The sequence below is a fragment of the Pholis gunnellus genome (assembly GCF_910591455.1).
Source record: "Pholis gunnellus genome assembly, chromosome: 2".
NCBI classification, from domain to species: domain Eukaryota; kingdom Metazoa; phylum Chordata; class Actinopteri; order Perciformes; family Pholidae; genus Pholis; species Pholis gunnellus.
Genome location: NC_136536.1, coordinates 13,858,416 through 13,874,408, shown reverse-complemented (window position 1 = coordinate 13,874,408; position 15,993 = coordinate 13,858,416). Strand labels below are relative to the sequence as shown.

The 15,993-nt window shown below is 43.5% G+C and overlaps 2 protein-coding genes across 6 annotated transcripts in view; both read left to right on the top strand.

The window, feature by feature from the left end:
- The first annotated feature begins 197 nt into the window (after positions 1-197).
- Positions 198-5,150, top strand: fam3a (FAM3 metabolism regulating signaling molecule A). Its single transcript, XM_079167687.1, has 10 exons — positions 198-482; positions 924-955; positions 1,060-1,167; positions 1,346-1,369; positions 1,477-1,603; positions 1,965-2,023; positions 2,169-2,219; positions 2,331-2,415; positions 3,391-3,517; positions 3,999-5,150. Exons 2-10 carry the CDS (start codon positions 943-945, stop codon positions 4,095-4,097), a joined length of 693 nt encoding a protein of 230 aa, XP_079023813.1. The 5' UTR covers positions 198-482; positions 924-942; the 3' UTR covers positions 4,098-5,150.
- A 1,254-nt stretch (positions 5,151-6,404) lies between these two features.
- Positions 6,405-15,993, top strand: part of wnk3 (WNK lysine deficient protein kinase 3) — a 35,668-nt gene continuing 26,079 nt past the window's right edge. For all 5 annotated transcript variants that reach the window (XR_013767413.1, XM_079174393.1, XM_079174395.1 and 2 more), the window contains exons 1-2: positions 6,405-6,894; positions 13,950-15,145. Coding sequence is in view for 4 of the 5 variants with exons in the window: in XM_079174393.1 (XP_079030519.1) it covers positions 14,417-15,145 (729 nt within the window). In the remaining variant the exon portion in view is untranslated. The remainder of the gene's footprint in view (positions 6,895-13,949; positions 15,146-15,993) is intronic.

The window sequence follows — 15,993 nt, the reverse complement described above, 5'->3', positions numbered from 1 at the left end:
TACAATGTTGTTGTTTTTTGTTGATGCAAATATTTATTAATTCAGAGATAGATTAATAGGTTTGGTGACAATATGCGTTTAATTACATACCTGTTCAACAATAAAAAAATAGTTATTAATGGTTTAAATACGAACATAAATCTGGGTCACGTGAACAACTTCGCGCAGACTCAGTAGTGGCGGTCTATATACGGAAGACACCACAGTTTGGGGAAGACAATTTAGTTTCCATGCTTGTGAAATGCGAAGTGACGTTATAAGACGTATGGTCGACCGGGGGCATTGACTGCTGCCCATCTTCTCACTGAAAGGATTCATAGCAGAGGAGCCTCGATGAGGAAACAGCGCAAGAAATAGCCAACGTCCCTTGTGACGAGAGCAACGGCTCCTCTTTACCGTGTATCACCGTTACATGGTAGCAGAGCGGAAAAGAAAGGGGCAACAACTTTAACGGTACCCCGCCCGAAGCGTGGACACGGGAGGTGAGATCTGTCGTGTCTCGTGTGTACGTTCTTATAAGTGACGGTTGTCATGTGCTGTTGTCATGTCTGCGATGCTTTGGGTTCATGTCACCTCTGCACACGTTATCGCTGCAGAGCCATCTTGAATGCTCACTGTGATACATGTAAAGCTTTAGGTTAACGATGTCCTACTTAACTTTGAATGAAATGTTCCCAAATTAATTGTATTTGCAAATGTTAGGATTTTAAGGGTTAAATGTAGTCTTCACAAGTACTTTTTTGATACAAGAGTGCACATATTTTCCTTTTAAGACTGTATATTTCGTAAAACTCTTTAGAGTTGCATAATACAATATACACAATGGCATAGGGTCATTGCCTTTTTTACAATCTTAAAATAAAATCTGCCTTTATTTTATTGTATTTGTTTATTTTTCCTCCTTTTTTTGTGTCTGTGTGTAGGTCTATGAGAGGGTGAATCATGCGGTTAACAGGTGGGTTAAAGTAGTTCGTGCCTTCTATTAACCCTGCAGGGGGTCAACTTGTTGGTCCACGTTCCCGGCCTTGACTAACTGGTGTGTCCCGTTTCTCTGGGCAGCCCCCCTTAGGGCTGCGGCCGTGCTGCTGTTGGTGGGGCTCACCTGGCTGTTGGCAAACTCCTTATTTGGAGGAGACGGTGGTTCATCTGTGCGGCATTTCTTCAGCGGTAAGACATCACCATGGGCTCTGGGCAACGGTGATGAGTGTTTTTTTAATTGATAAAGAATCTAGTCGTTGGCGACGCTAAAGATAAGCAGTGATGGTTGACATGTCTGTGTTGAGGGGTGTGTGTAGAATACGATCAAACAAAGTTCATTTCAGTGTGAACATTTTGTTTTTTTCAGGTGCAAGCGAGAAACCAACAGCCGGTAAGTAAAATAAACTATGATGCAACATTCTATGGCTGCTCTTCCTGTCAACGCTGTGTCTTAAGCGTACTCCTTATCATCACTGACTGTTGTATCGTGTATTCTAGCTGAGCCCCGCCCTCGAAGGTTTAAATGTGGACTTTCGGCTCCCTGTCCCCCAAAACATTTGGCTTTCCGCCTGGTGTCTGGTGCTGCCAACGTCATAGGACCCAAGATCTGCCTGGAGGACAAGATGTGAGACTCGGTGCTCCTCCGTTTCTTTCTGTTCATCTATGTCTTTGTCTCCCCTGCTGTCTGTCTTTCCTTTTTTTCTTTCTTTTTTTTTGGTTTCACACTCTGTTCTTTTTCCCCCTGTGCTGTCATAACCAGGCCTCCAAGCCTGTCTGGGGAGCTGAATGCAAGTATTCTTTCAGTCTCTGTCCCCCATTTCTCTGTTTTTGTCTCCAGTCCTGGTTCTTGTGATATATGTTTTTGTTTCTCAAATGCCAGGCAGTGTGTACAAGTGTGTAGATTTAATGTGTATGTGCGACGCAAGATAGTGTTCTCCTTAAGTGCCTCAGCTAGCTTTTGAATAATTGGTGTTTCTGTCTCAAAGGTTAATGAGCAGCGTGAAGAACAACGTTGGCAGAGGACTCAACATCGCTTTGGTGAATGGTGAGCGTTATCCTCGTCCCCTTTTTAACCCATTGTGTCGCATTGTGTGCATTGTGTGCATTTAAGCTCCTGTGCAAATTGTGTGCATTTAAGCTCCTGTTGATTATGTTATAATAACATCTTAACGGATGTTTCTTTGCTCCAGGAGTGACGGGAGAGCTTCTGGATACGAAGACCTTCGACATGTGGGCAGGAGGTAATGGAAACACTAATGTGTGATACATATTTCACATCAGGTGCACAGGGCTTGGCAATAACGCGCTACATACAAACCACAGTACACGGCTCTTCTGATGTGCGTTCGCAGATATTTCTGACCTGTTGAAGTTTGTCCGGCCGCTCCATGAAGGAACACTCGTGTTTGTGGCTTCCTTTGATGATGCAGCTACAAAGTAAGGTCCAGTCCAACACCCCTCAGATGCAACTCAAAGCACTTTTCACAGACACATTGTCAGCTGGAGCTGAAGGATATTTCATGTTGCAACTTGGGAAATATTTTGTTCATAATTGTGTGGCACTGCTACAGAGAAAAGCATTTTCACAGCGTATTTTCATTGCTAAACATATCAGGATCAATGTCCAACCAGTCCAATAAACCAACAGCTTATGCCTATCGGTTGATCTGCTCTCACCATGCAAGCCAAATTCAGCATTATAATCTCCACTTTACTATATATCTTTGAAGTTTAACACCGTGAAAGAGCAACGCTCTAATTGTTCTAGTCCGTCTGCTATCAGGCAAGGTTAGCAGAGCAGTCGGACATTTAGATCTGAAGACAAATGCCCTGTGGGTAATGATGAGGAATCAAGATTGTATTTTGATAATAGCATTTCATTCTGGCAGATAATTCTTTGTTGTTGAACACTTGATGCCTGAGCGAAGTCGTAAATCTCTCCATGAACCTCATGGCTTAAAAACACATCAGGGTTGTTGGTGGTTGAACCAGACGGATGAACTCTGAGACCACATTAAAGCCCAGGAGGAGCCGCCTGAGAAATGCAATTGGCCTGCATTTCATTTCAGTAAACTTAAACAGAGGATAAGTCCTCCATTTAAACCATAAGCCCTTTTTGGTTCAGGAGAATGGACTTTACAAAGCGCCTTTCCAGTCTCCTGACCACTCAAAGCGCTTTCCACGACATGTCAACATTCACCCACTCGCACACACATTCATACACTGATGGCAGAGGCTGCACCATGCCACATGCTGTAATCTACAGGCTCATTCACACACAGTGACACACCGATGGCACTATTTGGGGGTTCAGCATCTTGCAGAAAAGGACACTTCAACGTGCAGACTGGAGGAGACGAACCCACCTCATAACCCCTAACCTGCCACCTTATCCTCATTTCCGGTCGACAGGATGAACGACGAGTCTCGACGACTGTTTGAGGATCTTGGCAGCACTGCGGTGAAGGAGCTGGCCTTCAGGGACAGCTGGGTGTTTGTTGGAGCCAAGGGCATCGAGAATAAGAGTCCCTTCGAGCAGGTATGTCACTATCGCTGCTAAACTGAGGCCATGAGTAGAAATCATCAGCTCCTTTTTGATGCAACGCTCATTTGCCTGCAGTTAAGTTATTAAAGCTGTTGTAAAAAATAATTCCTCCCCAGTGTCATCATATGAAGTACCATGCAAAAGGACTCGGCAGGCAATATCATAAAGATTAGAGTAATTCTAATACAGTTGCTTTAAGGATATGCAATAAAATAAGGAGGGATTACACCCATATCACAAGAGTCTCTTAATGTTGGTGGTAGTGTACACTGGAGATAAGATATCGCAATAGACTTAATTCAACATTTTCCCATATTAAATATCCACTCCACGTCTAAATGTGATAACGCATGATAAATGGTGGTGCTTCTATCCTTATACACCTTTTTTATTATAATGCGTGCAGTGAAAAACAGGTGATTCCCGTCCTGGTCCCAGTCTGTTTTGTTGACATTGTGTCGGTTGTTCCCTTTAGCGTATGAAGAACAGTAAGAGCAGCAACAAGTATGAAGGCTGGCCCGAGTCTCTGGAGATGGACGGCTGTATTCCTCTGCGGCCGCCCCTGGAAGGATAGTTCTGCCTGATTCTCTCTCTCGCCTACAGAACAGTAACACCTGGGGTGGCCCCGAGTGAATGTTCAAAAAGCCAGGGAATGACCACCCGAGATCTGGGCCACAAACAACATTTGATCTCCCCCCCCCCCCCTCTCTCTCATGGCAGTGGCATGAGTTGACTGCAAGGATTTTCTTGGGACTTAATGTATTTAAAATGTGCTGTAACTTGTTATAAAGGATTTGTGCATTAAGCTTTGCGAGCCATCTTTGAGCAGACGTAATATTGTAGAAAGGAGGAAACTGTTTGTGTCGGGTTAAGAGAAACTTGAGAGGCCAAATGTTTGATCACCAAAGCGTAACAGTGACTAGTGAATGAATGCAGCTGGAGCAGGTCTTCCAAAGCCATTGTAGGAAGTGGACGCGTTTCCTCTCTGCAAGCCTGTCTGTAAAGGTGTCAATATTGCTAAGTAAAACATTTGAGGTACATTACTAGTTTAAATGTCCTACCAAACACCACGTCTGTAGGCCGATTTTAATCCGTGAATATACTTTCATCATGTGATGCATATTTCAGTGATATCGTTATGTCTGGTGTTGGCTGCCATTGCTTCCTTTTAGAACTTGCAGTTATTGTTTGCCACATGTTTACATAATTCCTTCAGACAAATTTGTCCGATAGGTCATTTTCCTCTGATTAAACTATTTATTGTAATACTTGTATTAGAAAACACAGGAGATTCATAGTGTGGGTTCATCACAACACCGCCCGTGGTTTTAATGTTGTCTCCTGCAAGCAATCTTCCAACCCGAGTGCTTTGTTTAAAAATGTATCCTAAGTGTGTGTGGTTGTGTTTTTCATGTTTATTGTATCCACCTGGCATCTCGCAAGCCTAACATTGAAAGAAATATAGAAAGAAATATATTTTACATAGATGGTTAGATGTCAATTTTAACTGCCTTTTTTTTGTCTGAATTGTTTTATTTTACCTCTAAGTGTAAAGATTTTTATACAAAGCGTCGCAGTCAGTCTTTCTAATGTGACAACAATAATCATGAATAAAACTGTCCGAGTATTTCTTGTGTATTTTTTTTTTACCTATGGGTTCCGAGTGGTCTTGAATCAACTGGCATACTAGAAGAAATGCACCAGAGGGCGACAGCAGTCTGGGGTTACTCGGTTCATTCTGCTCGAGGCATTAGTTTCACTGAACATGGGCCTCGGTGGTGAGAAACGCTGCGGACACAATGTAGAACATTTAAGGTTTGACGGTTAATTCAGTAGCGTCACAGAATCATGTTGCACATTTAATCCGGGGACTGTAATATAATAATGAGAAAGCCGATCCATGCCATTGTGCCATTTAGCTGTGTTATGACCCATTCAAGTGCTGTTAAAGAAGTCGGGATTTTGAGGAATGAGTTCAGTGTCTTCAAGGACTGTGGGTTATGTGACGTTCAAAGGGAGAGGGAGAGACCACGAGCATTATTGAGGTCGAATTTAAGTGCCACAGCAGAAAAACTTTGATTCTTTGTACATAATGATCATTGAATTGAAGTAGAGTTACTGAATAGAAACTCTCTTCTGCTCTGAAGGTAATTTGTTTGCAGCCTCCACGTGTCTCTCAAGAAAACCAAAAATAAATACAAATTTAAACATTGCGTAACAATAACAATAAATACTGTGACTACCTTAGACAATGTGATTCAATGTCACGGAATAAACTGCAGTATGTACAATAGCTCAATTAGCTCCACCTATACAACTACAACAGTAAAATGCTACATGCACATTAATGCATCCGTAATAATAATCTCATGTATAGTATGATAACAAAGGGGTAATTATTGGCATTGACTACTTCTACTTTTGATACTTTAAGTATATTATCCGTACAATACTTCTGTTGTAAGTGTGATGTTGAAAAGCAGGACTTTTGCTTATTTTTGCAGCGTTGTACTTCTTTTATTTAAGTCAATTATCTAAATACCTCCTTCACTCACTCTCACGTGCACATACACACACACATAATCACATACATCTGCATAGTATTCAAAATTATTACAAAATCCATGACAGACTTTTATTGCCAAATATAGAAAAAATGCTATTTCAGGTTTAACGGCTGCTGTCCTGAAACTAAAGTTTACGAGGAGCATTTGAATGCAGCATTAAAGTCCTATAATCAGCCGTTGACGTGAACGTGTAGCACCACCGCCCTCTTGTGGCAGAGCGAGGTAACTGTCGGATATGATCGTCCTCGGCACGATGAGGAGCCCGGTGACAAATGAGAGCAGGCAGACAGAGCGCGCTCAGGAGGCTTCACACGCGAACCTGCTGAAGGCCGTTGGAGTCGTGCGTTGTAAATTATGTACATAAGTTACTGATATTATTCGGGTCTGCATGAATGGCGAGCCGCACAACTTGGAGCCGTTAAACCGAGCAGCGAGTGTGAAAACCTGTAAACCAGCGGCCAACATCGTCTGAATTATACGCCAAGTGCTCTGTGCCCGTCTCTCACGCGGACCGAGGCTCGACGGCTCCGGTGGGGATTTTCAAGCCGACAACAGCGAAGCTTATGAAATGCTAAGAGAGAGAGAGAGAGAGAGAGAAATAACGGAACCGCACATTTTCTTTTTCTAAAGCTTTTTTTGTAAAATGTATTTTTTCAGTGGGTGTAAAAAAATAATTTTGTAGGCAGAAAGTCCCGTGTACATCTTGTGTAATAACCTTTGTAAAAAAATAAGCTATCTGGGCTGAGCAGTTCATTTTTTATATTAAAATACCGCTGGACCGGCGAGGTACTATGTTACATTCGGGTGAGTTTGTTATTTTCATTTACATTTCAAATAGTAATTTTGTTATTCCAAGTGAGATGTTATTATTGTTGTTCTGTCTGTTTAAGTGCTAGAGATTGCTCATTAGTAGCCTATTTATCCTCTCCTGTGGCTGTTTATTGTGCTGATTATGCTGATTTGAATTATAACACCCGAGTCAAGTGCAGACCTGCAGACTGACTGACTGACGGGCCCTCATTCAGCACACGTTTGGCCCGTGATTTTAATGATCTACACTAAAGGCCAAGAGGTTGTTGGGGGATTTTTCTGATTTGTGGTAGCGTCAGTCGCCACGGTCACTAGGCTCTTGTCTTGTGTGCTGACTGTAGGGTCTCTCACCGTGTGCATGGCGTTTTCTAAAGTCAGCTGATCTACCAGTGAGCCAATGGCTGCTCTCCGTGCTGCTTGCACGTCCAAGGCATCGCCGTGCCGGAGCCTATAAATAACACAACATACATTAGATGCATTTCAGAGCCAGTGGCTGCTACGTGACCACGCGCGTCATGTATGGGCTCTTTGCTCGAAGCAACTTTCACAATATATATGTTAAAAAAATTAAAATCAGGTCGGCCTACATGAACACAAAATAGGAACAACATCAAGCGCTCCCTCCTTAACGCCTATTGTATTGATTTTGTACTATATATATATAGATATATAGATATATAGAGAGAGATGTTTATGTATTTATTTGACAACATTGCATCTCTTAGTCTCTCTGGAAGCAATAGTGTTCTACTCAAAACATGAGGGAGGATGCTTCCTCCTCTAAAGCCCGACAGCTGCTAAATATGGAAATCAACACTTGGCTGATAAAAGTTCAGAGAACCATTTGCAGGCGTCAAAGAGGCTCAGTTGATATGAGCTCCAGGAGTATAAGCCACTTTAGTAACATGTAATCCCGAGTCATCATTGGCTGATTAAGGAGCCTTTCGCTCACCTGGATTAGAGGAATCCTTTCGGTGTGGGATGGATGTGCTCACTGAGGGGAAAGAAAGGGAACAAAACGAGGGGTTAGATAACACATGTTCTCTCTCTGGGTGAACAGTGCTCTCTGTGTGTGCTACCTACACTCTCCCATGCTTGACCTGGATTGGACAAAAGTCCTTGTTGTGTTTTGAGCCTTGAGTTCCCCTAATGGGAAGAGAACAATCATTGTGTGTTTGATTCTAGTGGCCAGCATTAGATATTTTTCATCAGATTTCAAAACCTCGCCCAGGACTGAAGACGCACATGTGAAGCAAACCTGAACCAAGTGGTCAGAGCAGCTTTAATTGCATATTATATATATTTCATTTGCACATGCTCTTAAATGACTGTGCTGCTGCTGCATGGGTTTGGATTGCTTTTTACAATCTGTTCATTGAGGCGTTATCCTGTGGGTTCAAACTGGAGTGTTCTCTCTTCCTTAGCCGTGTGTATTGCATTGGACTTGTCCTGAATATTGTAATTAATTGTAATTGTGCCGCTTAATCACAGTTCAAGCTTGGCAGCCTCCGGGTTTCCACAGCGACAGCAGCACAGACAGTCGGCTCTTTGAAGGTTTACACCGGCCACTTACGGGGATGTTTCCTGGTTTGACTTTGTGACAGAAGTCAGGCCTGTTGGACGTGGCCGTGCTGAACAAAGTCTTTGTTTTTACCTGCCAGTGTGGTTCAACAGCTGAGCTGCAGAGTTCAGATGTAGACCTGTGATCTTCAGAACAGCTGCTTCGGACACTTTGCCCATTTGACATTTTTGGCCAGCAGCTCTCAGACCTTGTGCTTCCTCTGCCTCGTCTCCCCACATCACTCAGCCTCCATCTCCTCTTTAAATCTCTGTGAGACTAATACTCAATTAGAAAAATACGGGATAGATTCGAGTGTTGCATTAATCAACAAAGGGATGATATGCAAAATATTGAAGCTGGCAGTTGATGAAGGAACCGTGTTAAAAGTTGCACACTTATGCTCTCACAACTTTACACCTGACAACAACTTTTGGTGATACTTGCAATCAGTCAAACGTTTGCAAATAACTTATAATTAGTCTTTTCAATTTTGAAAAGTTCTAACTTGTAAAACTCAAAAGAACAAAAAAAACAATTTCAAACACACAAAAATGTGGAAATTCAGAAAAATTGGTCAAAGTGGACGAATGAGCTCAGTGAACCTGAAACTATATGTAGTGCTGCAACTGACTATTTATTCCATCATCAGTTAATGCGCTGATCATTTTCTTAATTAATTGTTTGATGTAAAAAAAAAAGAAAAAGTGAGTCAGAAAAAGTGGTAAATGTCTGTCACAATACCCTAGAATCCATAACGATACGATAATGTCTATATAGACTAGTCTATGAAAAACCACATGGTTATGCATACTCTTGTGTGAATTAAATACTTAAATGAAAATAACTATTTTATCATTTAGTTAAGACCGTAAATTCAAAATAATCCGATTTTCTGAGAAATTTGAGTTTGTATGCTGTTATGATCAATTAAGACGACATAATTGTATCACGATATGATTCCATTGAAGCTCTACATCCTCAGATTAATCGTTTGGTCCAAACTAACATTCCAGAAGCAAAATATTTGCAGTTAACTATCGCATAAGACAAAAGCAAATCCTTGCAATTTAGATGGTGTAATAACGGAATGTTTGAACCATCGATTCTCAAAATAGCTGACGATTCATTTTCTTGACCAATTCATTCATCATCTGAGCTGCACAACTCTCTCTCTCTTAGCAATAAGAGCATATTAACAGGTTTACAGTGAATCAGTTCTTCACTCTGCTCCTCTGCACCCGGTCCCACTGCGACACTGGACATATATGGAAACTATTCCTATGCTAATGTAATCACCTCGTGTTTTTCGACATTATCCAACCACTAAAAGCATTCCTCCTCTCCTCCCCTCCCCTCTCCTCTCCTCTCCTCCCCTCTCCTCTCCTCTCCTCTCCTCTCCACAACTGTAGCTGCTTTTGTCGCGGCAAAAAATTATCTATAGTCACTGCTTTCATTCACACAAATATTGGCACATATTTTATCAGGCAAAATCCCCCCAACCCCCTTTTTTTTTGTGCCCCCCCCCCCCCCCCTTTATCTCTCTCTTGTTCTCTTTCACACACACATTTTTTTCTCACCCCTTCTACTAGCCGGCCCCCCTCGCTCCATCCCTCCTTCCCTCTCTCTCTCTGTTTGAAACTCTGCTCCCACCAACTACAATCCCTTCCTGTCCCCCTCGCCACTTTTTATTCAGTCTTTTCATCTACACGGTCCCCTCGATTGCAAAAGCGGCACTGTCTGCGCGTGCACACACACACAGACACACATACACACAGACACAGACACACACAGACACACAGACACACACAGACACACACACACACAGACACACACACAACGTGGCTCTTCCTTTGTCTGCCTGCCTCATTTTCCAGCGGCAGTTTGGTTCCAAGGGATTAATGTGTGTGTCCCCATCAAGTAAGGGATGAAATAAAGTGCCTGACACAAATAGGGTTGCAATATATATGTTGTGTGTTTTATAGATTGTGGAGACGTGGGACTGTGTGCGTACTTTAGTTTGTTTTTGTGTAACAGAGAGTGTAGGAGGAATGCAGGGCTTTTCGTCTTCTCCTCCTTGTCTTAAAACTTTGAGCACAAATGACAAGAGGCTCTGGCAAAAACAAGTGTGGCCTTCGGCGGGTTTAGATAATCGAATAGAAATCACGGCTTTCTGTCATAAAGTGAAGGTGTCACAATGATTTTCACTGCACGTTTCAGAACGGATGAGGCAGCTGCAGGTGTTCATGCAGCTGCAAGAGCCTCACAGAAGCCTGGAGGGCAGGCAGGGTGCAGCACGTCAGCTGCTCACATCTCATGTCCTCACAGCACTGCTGGAAAAAAAGCAAACAGACAAAGATCGTGACGTGTGATGTGTGCTACATGCACGAGTCAGGTTGCTGCCGGAGAGAGAGAGAGAGAGAGAGAGATGTCCCAGGTTCAGCTGCGACGTTGGTTTTGTTGTCTTCAACTTTGGTTTACCACGTTTGCCCACATGGATAGTTGCTTGATCACTTTCCTGGTGTCAGGAAATTCCTTTCGACATTCTTTCGTTGAACGGGGACATGCGGTTTGGGTGCGAGAGATGGTTTGCTTTTGATGTGTTTCTCTCTGTGTGTGTGTGTGTGTGTGTGTGTGTTTTTTGTCTGTGTATAAAAGTAAAAAAAAAGAGTGTGAGAAGGACAGAGAGAGAGAAAGAAGGAGTGAAACACAAAGTTTGTTCTAGCCTGCTGGTGTGTGTCTGATATCTGTTTGTGTGTGAGTGTGTGTAAACTGGGAGGGTGAGAGAGACAGTGATGGGGTTGAACGTGTTTGATGTACTGTGATAACTCTGTCCGGTATGTGGCTTTCATGGGAACTCCTTGCCCTGGGGACATTGGCGAATAAGCTCCTGTTTAAAGGGCAACTTCCCTCTCTTTATCGCCTGTTGTTTTTCCCCCTTTATGTTCCCCACATCCTGTTAGCCTTTTACCTTTTTAGCCTCACTGTACACTAGTAGTCCCCACTGGGTTGCTGAAGTGAGTAGTTGATAGAAGATGAGGACAGTTTTGATAATTGAGCATTTAATTATTGTTTAATCATTCACTGGCTCTATCATCTTGGATGCTTTACAAAAAAAACAAAATAATCACAACACACAATACTGGTTTCTGTGCTCTGCAGCACCAGACCGCCATGGTCCTAATGACAGGACTGCTCTGTGTAAATATGACATTTACAGGATTAACGATGCAGTACCTTGATTAATCAAGTATTTAGGTCATTGGTTTAGCCAAAAACAGACATTCATCTCATTAAAATTGCCAGAAAAGAAACTATATAACAATGTATAAAACGTTTCCTATTTTGTAAATCACTTACCGTATAATGTGATAGACAGTTTTACCATATGGGTCATATGATTCCACAATCAAGTCTTCTTGCAGTATGGCATTACGCGTTGAGTGTGTTTCAGCATGTGTCTGTGGAACGTAGCTAAACTGGAATTCCTCCTCAGGAGCCTCTTCTCAGTTGGTTTAATATCCACCTATTGTGTTTTCAATTTGATTGACAGTCACTAGCATTGCACGTCGGACTCATTTGCTTTGAGCCTGGAGAGACAACAGGCTCGACGTGAGTGTTAATGGCCGCCTTATAAAAGAGATAAAAGCCGCTGTGAGCCACTAGATGAGCCCCCAGTGGTCGCGGTGGGCTTTGCTCATTAAAATTGAATAAAAAAAAAAAAGTCCAGACTCGCTGCCGTGACTTTGACTGAGCCCGTCTGGCAGTGAACATAGACATGTGTGGTCCTCGTGGAGAGCCTCATACCTAAGAGTGCTGTAACCCAAGCCATGGCAGAGGCCCTTGAAAGTCCCACGTGTGCCGTTGTAAAGTAATATGTGTTGAGTTGTAAACTAATATGCAAAGTGAGTGCATACCCTGTCCCAGACTGCACTTGGTACTTTCCATATACCTCACCGGTACACTCCCAGGACAGACACATTCCTTCAGAGCAGATGTTGTTGTTGGTATGCATTAGCGCTCTTCTCTTCCTTTCAGTTCAACTGCTTAAAAAAACAATGGTGACTTTGGGCTTTAATTGCATCTGTAATTGGTACACCAACCCTGTCTATTAGATATTAGCTCCAGAGAGACATCTTGCAGGTGTCATATTTAAACGGCTCCGATGCAGCCAACCAGAGATCGTTGGCTGCCAGAAGGCCGAGGAGATATAATACCTAGGGACAGATGGAGAGTGAGGAGAAGTGAAGATAAAGATGTCATCAGAAAGATGTCCACTAGTGTTGCCATGTCAGAGGAAACCTGATGCATTTAGTTTCACCTTCTGCTGGCAGAGGATAACACAGAGGGGCCTGAATGGCTGACTGGGTATGCACTGAGTAATACTGCCGGCTGATGCCTGCGCTGATGATAATCTCAATCATAGTTGTGTATATTTATGAGCTCTTTGTTGCAGATGTGTGGAAGTCACTCCAGTACGGCCGGCGTTCCCTCTGCGTATGAATTATTTACACTCAACCGGCCCATAGTTCATCATCCATATTTAATGGTTGGGATCGCATACTTCCAACTGCAGCTTTCTGTTGACGAATGGAGCCGTTGAACACAACTTCAGTCGCAGGACGCTGATAAACATGCACTCGATGATTGATGAAGGCGTGTGTAATTCTTGACCGGGCTAGCTGGATAGTCTTTGAGGACTCTTTGGTTTAAATGTCAAAGTGTAGCCCATAACAAAGATGAAGCTTTTCTTTGGCAGATTGAGCAGATTACATGGTTGCTCTGCTATATGGGTTTTGGGATGTTCTTACCATATACGGGTACAAACTGGGCGGCCAGAGTTCACTACTGAGTTTGATTAACGTTGCCGAATTAATTTACTCAGGTCGAGCGGCTGTGGAAAAAGGCCATTTACAGACATCTGTACTTTCTGAGGTTTAACCTTGTATCTGATTACTGGAAACATTCACACCGACTGTGGAAATCTTCAAATCTACTCACATTAGCTTTTCTTTCATGTTTGCAGCATTTTGCCGCCGTGTGAGCCTAGTTGATCAAAATGCTTGAGCAGATGTTTTACAGGCAATCAACACTTCATGTTCTCAAGAGACATTGCAGTACTCTTTGCAAGTATTAGCAGTGGTTAGCTTAAGAAAGAGCTGTTTTATCGGCCACAACTCTTCTTCTTTGTGGAATGTTCAGTATTTTATATCAAATCTTATCCAGTTTACACATACCTTTACACAGACTACTCTGTCAGTCCTTTTTTTTCAATGGTGCTGTGAGAAATTCCTGTGAGGCTTCTACTTCTTTGATGTTTTGTCCCTCTGTAGTTAAGAGGACCCTCTAACTTTCATATTTAAATGTATCTCATCAAACAAACAGAAACCAACTTACATTCTTCTTAAGAAAGTTAAATGTAGTAACATCATCACAATCATTTCCCTCCTCTGACTGAATATTAATGCAATGTTTTGTCTCTGTCTTGCAGGGTTTACTTGAAGATATTCACACAACAATTTGAAGGAAAAACTCAGCAGCTTTCCCAACAGGCTTGAAAAAACTCCTGGTTTAGTGTGTGTTTCTAAGAGCTGGGAGACGTGTGGTTTACTTTGATTAGTACTGCACAGAAGTGGATGTAACGTAAATGTAGGACATGGTGAGGAGGAAAGTGAGGACAGAAACGCTTCTCTCACAGCTGTGGTCTCACCCTCCTGTGCTACTGTAAAGCATCTAATAAAAGGAGACAGGGAGGCAGCGAGCGGAGGAGAAGTGGGAGAGGGTCGCCAGTTTGACCGACGACGGCCTTCAGTCACCTGCCGCACTGGAAGAACAGCCTGACGGGCTACACGGGGTGAGTGGGTAACCACGGAAAGGGAGAGAGACGGGGACTGACGGAGGAGCAAAGGTTTGGAGGAGGAGGAGGAGGTCAAGGAGGCGTGGGAAAGTCCATTCCCCATGGCTACTGACCCAGGAGAGCCCACAGGCACTGAGGACTCCTCGGAGAAACCTGATGGACAGAGGGAGGAGGACACGGAGCAGGAGGGCAGGGCGGACCCACAGAGGGAGAGGACAAACAGCACCCCCTCGGACTTCCCCTCCTCCCACACTCAGGAGAGGCAAGCGACAGGAGGAGAGGATGGAAGAATCCGAGGAGGAGGACGGGGAGGAGGAGAAGCCAGCCAGGAGGGTAAGGAGAACCCAGTCAGCCCGACTTCATCCTCCACGCCCTCCTTACCAGTCGACACTGGCCAGAAACGGCTGAGGAGGGAGAAGCGCTTCTTCAGGAAGAGTGTGGAGATTTGTGAGGAGGACGATGAGGTGCAGGTGACCCCCGAGGCGTCCAACAGCGCCCCTCACCTGGAGCGGCGCTCCTCAGACTCAGTCTTCACCAGCAGTGACCAGCAGCAAGGGGCCGCTTCCTCCTGTGCTGCCATGGGCCTCGACCCATCCTGCCCCAGCTCCAGCCAGGAGCCGGACAAGGAGGTACCTTCCTCCGCACCCACCCAGAGGGGGAAGGAGAGGGATCGTGAGCTGGAGGAGGAGGCGGAGATGAAGGCTGTGGCCACTTCTCCTGGAGGCAGGTTCCTCAAGTTTGACATTGAACTGGGCAGAGGAGCCTTCAAGACTGTGTATAAAGGCCTGGACACAGAGACCTGGGTGGAGGTGGCTTGGTGTGAACTTCAGGTAAGACAAACGTTTTCGCTTTTCTTCTTCGTTCGTCACACCATGATGCAAAATATTCAAAAAGTGTCATTATATATTTTGCATTAGCGGGGCACAATTAGCTGCACGATAGAATAAACCCCAAATAATCTGTGGACACTCCAGAATGTGTACGCAACCCTGAGGGCTAAATGGAAATACTTGATATCAACAAATAATATTTCCAACTCGTGTGCTTTAGAGAGCTTTCCATAACCTTTTTGAGGTGAATAGTATAGCTCTTCTTTTTGGAATCTGAAAATCTCAGCACGTCGTCTGCTTGCTATTCAGACTGCGAGACTGCAGTTCAGTGGAGACCGGGGTGAAAAGGAGGCGCATCGCTTGTAGTTAAGTGACAGCACACATTGAAAGTGGAGACTTTGCCTTTTCTGGCGCTGTTATGAATAATAGAATCATGAGCTGTCAGTGCTTCTTCCTGTTGTGATAAGGTATCCTACTAGAGACAGAATGTTCTGCATTAGACTGAATTAAATGAATTCAGTCGTGACACTTGAGGTATACATTCATTTTAGGGATTGCATTATTGGTGTAGTGCAGTGCTGTAAATCAGGAAATGGACTCCAGGGCTCTTGAGAAAAAGCATCTTGTGAGGTCAAGGAGGTGTGTGTGTGTGTTCACCCTTGTTAGTTACTGGAAAAACATTTTTGAAGAAGCTGTCAATATGTATCGCAAGTTGTTAATCGGGCTGGGCTTTATATAATATTTTTGACCAAATACTTTGATAAGATATTGAGACAATATTATACGGTTTACCGTTGTTGCTGTTACAAAATATTTGCACAACATTATTGATAAATAATGATCAGTAA